At 31.6% G+C, this 9,794-nt stretch overlaps 1 protein-coding gene across 1 annotated transcript; it reads left to right on the top strand.

Annotated features, from left to right (window-relative positions):
- Window positions 1–3,111: 3,111 nt before the first annotated feature.
- On the top strand, window positions 3,112–9,437 carry HELRODRAFT_168509 (hypothetical protein; the record flags this gene model as incomplete). The annotated part of the gene is made up of 6 exons (XM_009014362.1): window positions 3,112–3,192; window positions 4,499–4,682; window positions 4,976–5,036; window positions 5,335–5,478; window positions 6,627–6,690; window positions 9,306–9,437. 6 exons carry the CDS (start codon window positions 3,112–3,114, stop codon window positions 9,435–9,437), a joined length of 666 nt encoding a protein of 221 aa, XP_009012610.1.
- Between the last annotated feature and the right edge of the window lie 357 nt (window positions 9,438–9,794).

Below are 9,794 nucleotides of genomic sequence, written 5' to 3'. Positions count from 1 at the left end.
TATATATATATATATATATATATATATATATATATATATATATATGTATATATATATATATATATATATATATATATATATATATATATATATATATATATATATATATATATATATATATATATATATATATATATATATATATATATATATATATATATATATATATATATATATATATATATATACACACACCAAACACACAAAACACACACATATACATATGTATATGTATGTATATACATATATATATATATATATATACATATTGTGAAATTAGGATTTAGACCATATTGTTGTTATTAATGATGTTATAGTTGGCAATGGAGTTATCATTATCAATAGAAAGATTATTGTTGTTGATGATAATATTGCTGCTGGTCACTCTGTTGTAGTTATTATTATTGTTGTTACTGATATTTCTTAATTCAAATTTAATTTCATTGTTAATATCTGATATTTGATAACCATTATTAACAAGTATTTTTTTAATGCGATTCAATTCTGTATTGATGTCATTTTGAGTAGTTGAGTGTGTTAATGCTCGGTTGTCGAAGGCTTTGATAGTATTCAGTTTATATTCTTTCGTACATTCACTTTGTCCATTAAAAAAAATTCCTTTGTTCGTTTCTTTCACATAAACTGATGAACGTGATTTCAACATCTCAGTTTATGTGAAAGAAACCAACAAAGGAATTTGTCGTTTTTTCAGCAATTTTTAAAATTTCAATTTATTCTGTTTAATTCTAATATATATCTATGTAAATAATTTAAAGTAAATTTTATCAATATGTTAAATACATAGTATATAATAATTAATAATAATATTTTCAAAAATGTTTCGCGCTTAAAATTAAGTTATACTTTATAACGTCATTTGTTTATTTTCATTATTAAAATAACAATAAAAACAATAAATCTAACTCTAACAAAAAAATAAATATAGTTAGTAACCATAATTATATTAATAATAATAATGCTAATAGCAAGTATAATAAGAATAATTTTATTAAATCCCGCTCTAATGTAATTAATACTAATGATAAGAATAATAATTCTAATTCTATTAGTTTAAATAATATAACAAAACTAGATTTAAAAGTACCAATATCCAACCTACCTCTACATTTTCACTGTTTAATATTAACATAAGATCAATTAATAAAAAATCGCTCTATATCCATCAAATAATCTCTTCCTCCTTACCTGATTTTTTTACTCTTACTGAAACTTGGCACGAGGACTAACTCTCCCTCTCCTATTCTTGCTACTCCTGATGGTTACAGCTTCCTTGAACTCTCTAGACCTCCAAAAAATCTTCTATCATCTTCTCATTCTTCTTATGGGGGTATCTGTCTGTTTTATAAATCTCTATTTACTGCTTCCATTAATATTTCCTTTCATTTTTCTTCTTTTGAATGTCTTGCTGTATCTCTTAAGTCTTCTTCTCTATCTTTTTATATTGCTGTAATCTATCACCCTCCTTCTTCTTCTCTCACTTTGTTTTTAGATGAATTCTACTCACTCGCTGAATCTCTCTACTCTTTTTCTATTCCTTTCTACATCTCTGGTGATTTCAACTTGCACTTCAATAATTTATCATGTTCTTACACTCGTAGATTTAATGATATTTTGTCTCTTTTTAACTTAACACAATATTGTTCTTTTCCTACCCATACTTCTGGTAACACTAATCTGATAGGTATTCGGGCTGCTGATGAGTCCCCAGTAGGGACGAAACACGTGTCCAGCCTATCCAAACAAATACTATTCTTTTCTTCTCCCGCTCACTGCTCTTCTGGTTCGATGTTCTCATCATCAAACGCAATCGCAACAACCTAAACGCCCCGATTTACGATCGTCTTCTTCTTCTCGCTTTTTCTTAACTAATGTTAAACACTCTTTTGCCAAATTTGCTTTTGCTTTTTCTTGTCCTTTTCTCTGGAACTCTCTACCTACTTCTTTGACTACTTCTTCATCACTTGCGAAGTTCAGAGCGGATCTCAAGACCCATCTGTTTTCAAAATTCATTGAGGAGTGCTGTTGAACATCGCGGAAATAGCGCTTTATATGCTAATTGATTGATTGATTGATTGATTGATTGATTGATTGATTGATTGATTGATTGATTGATTGATTGATTGATTGATTGATTGATTGATTGATTGATTGATTGATTGATTGATTGATTGATTGATTGATTGATTGATTGATTGATTGATTGATTGATTGATTGATTGATTGATTGATTGATTGATTGATTGATTGATTGATTGATTGATTGATTGATTGATTGATTGATTGATTGATTGATTGATTGATTGATTGATTGATTGATTGATTGATTGATTGATTGATTGATTGATTGATTGATTGATTGATTGATTATTTAAAAATATTTTGCACTGACGATGATATATTGTATATCGAAAAAGCTTTTGGCAATTATTTATAATAATAAACATGAACAATAATTTTAGTTTTTTACTTAATAAATTAAATAATTATAATAAAATTTTAATTAGAAAACTTGAAAAATTAATGTATAAACATAATAATTGTATAAACGCGGTTGATTTTCTTGAAAACTATATACATACCTATATATATACCGCAGGGATATAAGAAGAAAATAGTCGGTTTTAAAATTTGGACAGAGACACGTTATCTCATAATTTGCTTTTGTGTGTGTTAATTTTTTTTATTTGAATAATATCCTTTTTTTCTAAGTTATAAACTTTGAGTTAAATAATATTTTTTCATTACCAAGAGAAAACTAAAAAGTTAGGAAATTATTATTAAAATACGGAATGAAGAACTGATCGAGAATATTATATGATAATTAGAAACGTGTTTACAATAAGTTGAATTCGTGGCTCGTCGTCAGCATAAAACAACATCAACAACGTCTTCAAAATCATCAACAACAAAAACAACAACATAACCACAATCATTCTCATAATCATCATCAAAAACAACTACTTTGACAAAACCAAAGAACATCATCACATCAATAACAACATCCTGACAACATCATCGTCAACAACAACAACAACATCCTGACCATATCGTCACATCAACAACAACATCATCATGTCTAGTATAATAAAAATGTCACTGAACGATCTAAAGAAGGTTTCATTCTGGACTGAATGTGCTTGCGAGCTCATGGTTTCTTTTATGCTCACGACGGTGATGATAAATATATTATATTATTATCATTTATTATTATTATTATTACTATTATAATTATCATCATTCACATCGCAATTACTATAAATAGTAACAGTTAAATTTTTAATTGTCTGGTTTTACAACGCCCATAATTAAATTGTTAATTGATTAATCATTCTTTTACTTGTAAAGACAAACGTTACAAAATATATAAAATATTTAACGATAATCACAATTATTTTTTTCATCCATCCGTTCGTTTATTCGTTCAATCAATCAATCATTCATTCGTTCATTCATTCGTTCATTCATTCGTTCATTCATTCGTTCATTCATTCATTCGTTCGTTCGTTCGTTCGTTCATTCATTCGTTCGTTCGTTTATTCACTCATTAATTCATTAATTAATTAATTTATTCATTCATTCATTTACTTTAAATACTCGCAAAATAAAGTAATTTAATTATGATATAAGAAAGACAGGCCAGCTGTCAATGTGTAAGTTTAAAGTATGTTTTATATAGCAATTAATTAATCCTTATTCTTTATAGCAGAGTGTATGTCTGACGTGTTTAACATCAACTGTTGTATTTAAAAAGACACAAATATCAACATAATTACAATACAACCAAAAAAAGGTAAATAATAAATGGTTCAAATAATAATTCATAAAAATGATTTATGATCTTTTCCGCCACAGACACGACATTTTGTCGTCTGTGAGATGTCACAGACTTCGTCGAAGCATGATCGTAAATAATGAAAATTTATTTAAATACAGCTGACAAGTTTTTTAAAAACGTATTGTGAACATGAACATGGTGATAAAAATATTTAAAAAAATGTTTATTATTAACATGGAAGGGGCAATCAATAAAACGTTAGCAGTCCTAACGATGAAAAAGCAACGAAAATTAATAGATAAATTTATAAACAAATTCAAACAGAAAGAGTGAAATAAAAAAATTAAACAGCATAATCAAACAGCTGGCATAGGTTTTAGTTTATAAACTAAACAACAAACAAGAAATAATAAAATTTATATAGGTAAAACGAAACTAAAACCGAACAAATAGCATTGAACATTAAAACACTAAACAAAGTACTCACTCGCTAAATCATTTATTCATTCACTCGCTCACTGTTTCGTTCCACCATTCATTGTCTTACTCGTCACTCACTCAATCGTTATCTCACTCGCTCACTCACTCACTCACTCACTCGCTCACTCACTCACTCACTCACCCACTCACCCACTCACACAATCACTCAATCAATCATTATCTCACTCATTCACTCACCCACCCATCATCTACACATGCAAGGTAGTGATGTTTGTGTTGGTGACTAACAAAAAAGAGTTATACGAGCCGAACACCACCCACCTAGGACTGTTCGTCTTGGCTTTTGTATTTATGGCCATCGAAACTTACGGACCAATCGCCTGCCTGCTCAATCCTATGGCTGCCTTTTCACTTTTCCTGGCCGGGAAGATCTCCCTCGCAAGATGTCAGTTGGAATGTTGATTTCCATGTAATTCTTCATTCACTGCAGTTGCTTTTAGTTTTTTTTTTGGTTTGTGTATTTTTTTTCGTATTTTCTGTATTTTTATTGTTCATTTCATTGCCATTTTTATTGATATACAGTGTTTTTATTGTTGTTTTTGTTTATCTCATTGTTTTAGATTTTGAATAAGTATCTAGATAATACTGATCAATCTATCAAGTATCACAAATATCTTTAAAAACTTCAATTACTACGAATAACTAGAAAAATAACAAAATGATTTTTTATCCCCCAAGGCGTGATATTCACAATATTGGAGCTATGCGGTGGGTTGGCTGGAACGTTCTTTGGATACTTGTTAGTGCATTCGTATTGTAGTAGTTGATGTTGCTGCTGCTGTTGTTGCTGTTGTTAATGACGATGATGTTCTTGTTAATGATAATTTGTGTTGTTGTTGTTTGTTGTTGTTAATGATGATGTTGTTGTTTTTTTGATGATGTTTTCGTGTTGTCGTTGCTACAAGTTTGTTACTCGCATATTACATAAATAAAAAAAATAAATTTTCAACTGCGTGTGAGGCATATGCTACTCTGCTTGCAGGCAACATCTTCCTTCAATTCACTCAATTCATTCATCTTGACCCAAAAAAACTCAGACTGACTCCGGACAACCGTGTGATACCCTACTTCGACCCGAGCCACCACGGCATGAACAACTGGCAGTCCGTTACCATAGAGGGCTTCTTCTCCTTCAATCTCATCTTCGTGGTACTCAGTGTACATGGAACTGAATATCCCAGGTGATGATGATGATGACGATGCTGATGACGACGACGATGATGACGACGACGACTATGATGATGATGATGATGATGATGATGATGATGATGATGATGATGATGATGATGATGACGACGAGGATGACGACGACGAGGATGATGATGATGATGGGAATAAAGCTCACGATCATCATTAGTATTAGTTTGATTACCACCGCTGTTAATCGTTAAAACGATCAGCCATTTATAATAAAAAACTGCTCCTATCAGCACAATTACGAGAAATAATTTTATCAACTGCAACTATCATCGTCATCATCATCATCATCATCATTATTATTATTATTATTATTATTATTATTATTATTGTTATTATTATTCGTAGTAGTAGTAATAGTTGTAGTAGTTGTAGTAGTAGTAGTAATAATAGTAGTAGTAGTAGTAGTAATAATAGTAGTAGTAGTAGTAGTAGTAGTAGTAATAGTAGTAGTAGTAATAGTAGTAGTAGTAGTAGTAGTAGTAATATTATTAAGTAGTACTACTAGTAGTAGCACTACTACTACTAAGTAGTAGTTGTAGTATCATTATTATGATTGTTATTGTTGTTATTATTATATATTATATATTATATTATATTATGTATTCAAATCGCTCCGTCCTGATATCGCAATAGTCAAGAACAATACCATCGAGATTCTGGAGCTGACGGTTTGTCACGAGACAAACTTCACCTCATCCAAATTCTACAAACAAGAAAAATGCAATATGAATCTCAAAAATGATTTGTCAAATGATTATTTAAATTTTAATGTTTTAATTAAAACTTTTGAGATTAGTCCTATAGGTTTCTACAATCCTTTTAAACTGTCATTAATCGATTTAACTTGGCCAGACATTTTTAAAGATAACCTAACAAATCGTGCAATTAGTTTATCGTATGCAATATACTGTGAAAGGAACAAAACATGAACAATTTTTTGTATCATTTTTTATCATCCTTGTACTCTGATGTGAATGATGAGCATTGATGACTAATCATTTATATATTTATGAAATTTGATTTTAGATTTTTGAGGTTCAATAATAAAAAGTGTTTCCATTGTTATTATTATTATCGTTGTTATTCTATGCAATTTTGATTGACGTTTCTTGATCACGCCCACATTCAGACCACTCCCATTTCTACCGAATCTGTCCATAGCCCTGGCACTGGCAGTCGGATTATTTGCCGCTGTATGTTTCAGTTAATTAACTAAATTTTTTTATTAGCTATTCATTATTTGCTATTAACTATACTTCAATTAATTAGTTAGTTAATGATTATATATATGTTTGTATGTATGTATATAATATATATAAGTTCGATTGTTACTTATCTAGATCTAACAATCGAACAAGATCGCGAGCAGCGACTGCTCCATCTCTCTCGAGAATTAAAAGTTAAAAGGAAGGTAGTTCAAGACTTGTCGAATCAACTAATTGAATTGTTGTATCAATGGGATCACAGTGTCAAGAATGAACTAAACTTATGCCGGAAAAAATTTATAAATGCATATATGCAATGAAAACGAAAGTAATGGCAACGGCATGCAGTGATGCAGTAAACATCAACAATGAACAGATCGAGACAGTACAAGATTTCATTTTCCTGAGAGCCAAAATTGACCGAAACGGCGAATCTGGACCAGAGATCAAAAGACGGATTGCACTCGGCCGGGCTGCAATGCAAGGAAAAGATTAAGTCTGGAGGAGCAAGGATGTGAGCATTGCAACGAAAACGAGACTCGTCAACGCCATTGTCTTTCCCATAGCAACTTATGGATGTGAAAGTTGAACAATCAAGAAAGCGGAAAGAAGAAAGATCGACGCTTTTGAACTTTGGTGTTGGAGAAGACTACTGCGTAGCCCCTGGACATCGCGGACAACAAATAAGACGGTCTTGGACCGTATCAAGCCAAAAATGTCGCTTGAGGGCAAAATCGTCAAACAACAACTCTCCTTTTTCGGCCATGTTATACGCGCAAATTCGCTGGAAACTTCAATGATGCTAGGTAAAGTGAGTGGGACAAGAAGAAAAGGACGACAAAAAATACGTTGGTTTGATACAATCACATCGGCTACCAAAATGACGATCTCAGAACTTAAAATAATCGTCGAGGACAGGAACGCATGGAGAAGACAGATCCATAAAGTGGCCGAAAGTCGACTTCGACTAAATGTCTTGGCTAATCATCATCATCAAATGATGCAATCATCAAAACTAAAACTTCATAAAAAAACTGACCAACCGACGTAATATATATAAGTATGCATGTGTGGATCTGTGTAACACATGTGTGTGTACGCTAGTTTTGTGCAAATGAAAATCATAAAAAGACGTTACAAATTCCAGAAGTACCTTAACCTTCCATAATTTCAATTTGCAAAATTATTCTTCTTTCTTTTTGTTACAATTATTATTAATTAATAAATATAATAATCACTAATTAATAAATTAATATAATTGTATCATTGTAATAATGTAATTGTGAGAAATGTTGATTCGATATTAAGGGCACACACACGGGGGGTTTCATGAACCCACTCATCCCGTTTGGGCCAGCCGTCTTTAACCGCAAGTTTGCAAACCATTGGGTAGGTGTCTTGTCATGTTTGTTTGTTCGTTTGTTTGTCTCTCTCTCTCTCTCTCTCTCTCTCTCTCTCTCTCTCTCTCTCTCTCTCTGTTTTTCTGTTTGTATGATGTTTGTGTCTGTCTATCTGTTTCGTGTCTGTCTGCTTATCTGTCTGTGTGTGTCTGTCTGTGTATCTCTGTCTGTGTGTATCTGTTTGTTTGTCTACCTCTCTGTCTGTTTGTTTGTATGTTTGTGTCTGTCTATCTGTTTCGTGACTGTCTGTTTATCTGTCTGGGTGTGTCTGTTTGTTCGTCTATCTCTCTGTCACTTTATTTGTCTGTGTGTGTCTGTGTCTGTCTATTTGTCTGTTTGTTTGTCTTGCTTCACCATCCATTTCGTAAACTTGTACCTTTGCACTTACAAAGTTCAACGCGCATCTGCTATGGAAATGTTTTCTTACGTTTCCTTACGGTTTTCGTTTTACCGTTTATTTGTTTGTTTGTTTGTTTCTTTATATGTCTGTGCTTAGATCTGTTCATTTATATTCGTACATTAACTAAATATACTAAATTTTTTTATATTCCGCTGTTACGCACTGTATACGTATGTACACACACACGTGTGTGTGTGTGTATGTATATGGGTGTGTGTGGTGTGTGTGTGTGCTATGATGAAAAAAAAATCATTTATATTTACATTTCATGAGAATGCATTCATCCGATTACTTATCGTTTTAAAAAACGAAATTTCTATGTAAATATTATCAAGCATCTAAACTAAGTGAACACACACACAATACACACGCGCGCACACAAGCACACGTGTTCTCTCATCCCATATGCTTGCATGTGAACAAGTGCAAGCAAATTTGAAGCCTGAAATATTGTTTGCAATGCATTTAACATGCATAAATAAATGTATTGCAGAGTATGTTATGTAGTAAGTTAAGTTGTTGCTTCGTTTCACCGAACCTACCTACTGCATACTGTACTGTTTGTTATGTTTGCAAATGTTAGTAAACTGCCTAGTTCGAACTTGCTAGATTGAGTTACAGTGATGTGGGTGGTTGGATGGTTTTAAGGTTTCATTACATAGACGCGCAAAATAAAAGAAAACTTCACCAGTTTTGAATTTAAATTACGAAAGAAGTATTTGGATTTACATAAAATTATGAATACGATTATGATTCTTTTTATGGATGATCATAAAAAGTAATTACAACCTTGAAACCTCCAGGTGTATTGGCTAGGGCCTTACATTGGCGGTCCACTGGCTGTACTCGCTTACAAGTTGTTCGCTATGGGGAAGTTTTACAAACCACGAGAGGCTGTCGAACGTGAATCAGTCGCCCTGCAGTCACAGATTTGAAATCGTTTTGTCGTGTTTGGTTTAATATATTTTCATATATAGGTGCGTGTGTGTTAATAAATTTGCTTAAGAGTGTGTGTGTGTGTGTGTGTGTGTGTGTGTGTGGTGTGTATGTGTATGTTTTAATATGTGTGTGTGTCCGTGCGTGAAATTAGAATTAGTAGATCTAACGTTTTTAAATAATACAAATATTTTTCCATTTCGATCTGTTAACGAATTGATAAGAATAACAAAAATATGAATTATTTAATCTGCATTTCGTGCCTTTGTTAAGAATATGAATATTTCATCTGCATTTTTTGCCTTCAATGTAAAACATCGAAAAAAATCTCTGAAGGCGGTTTCAACAAGTTAACT

Source organism: Helobdella robusta, assembly GCF_000326865.2.
Source record: "Helobdella robusta unplaced genomic scaffold HELROscaffold_13, whole genome shotgun sequence".
Lineage (NCBI taxonomy): Eukaryota > Metazoa > Annelida > Clitellata > Rhynchobdellida > Glossiphoniidae > Helobdella > Helobdella robusta.
The sequence above is the reverse complement of the archived record's forward strand: the minus strand, read 5'-3'. Positions and strand labels throughout refer to the sequence as shown.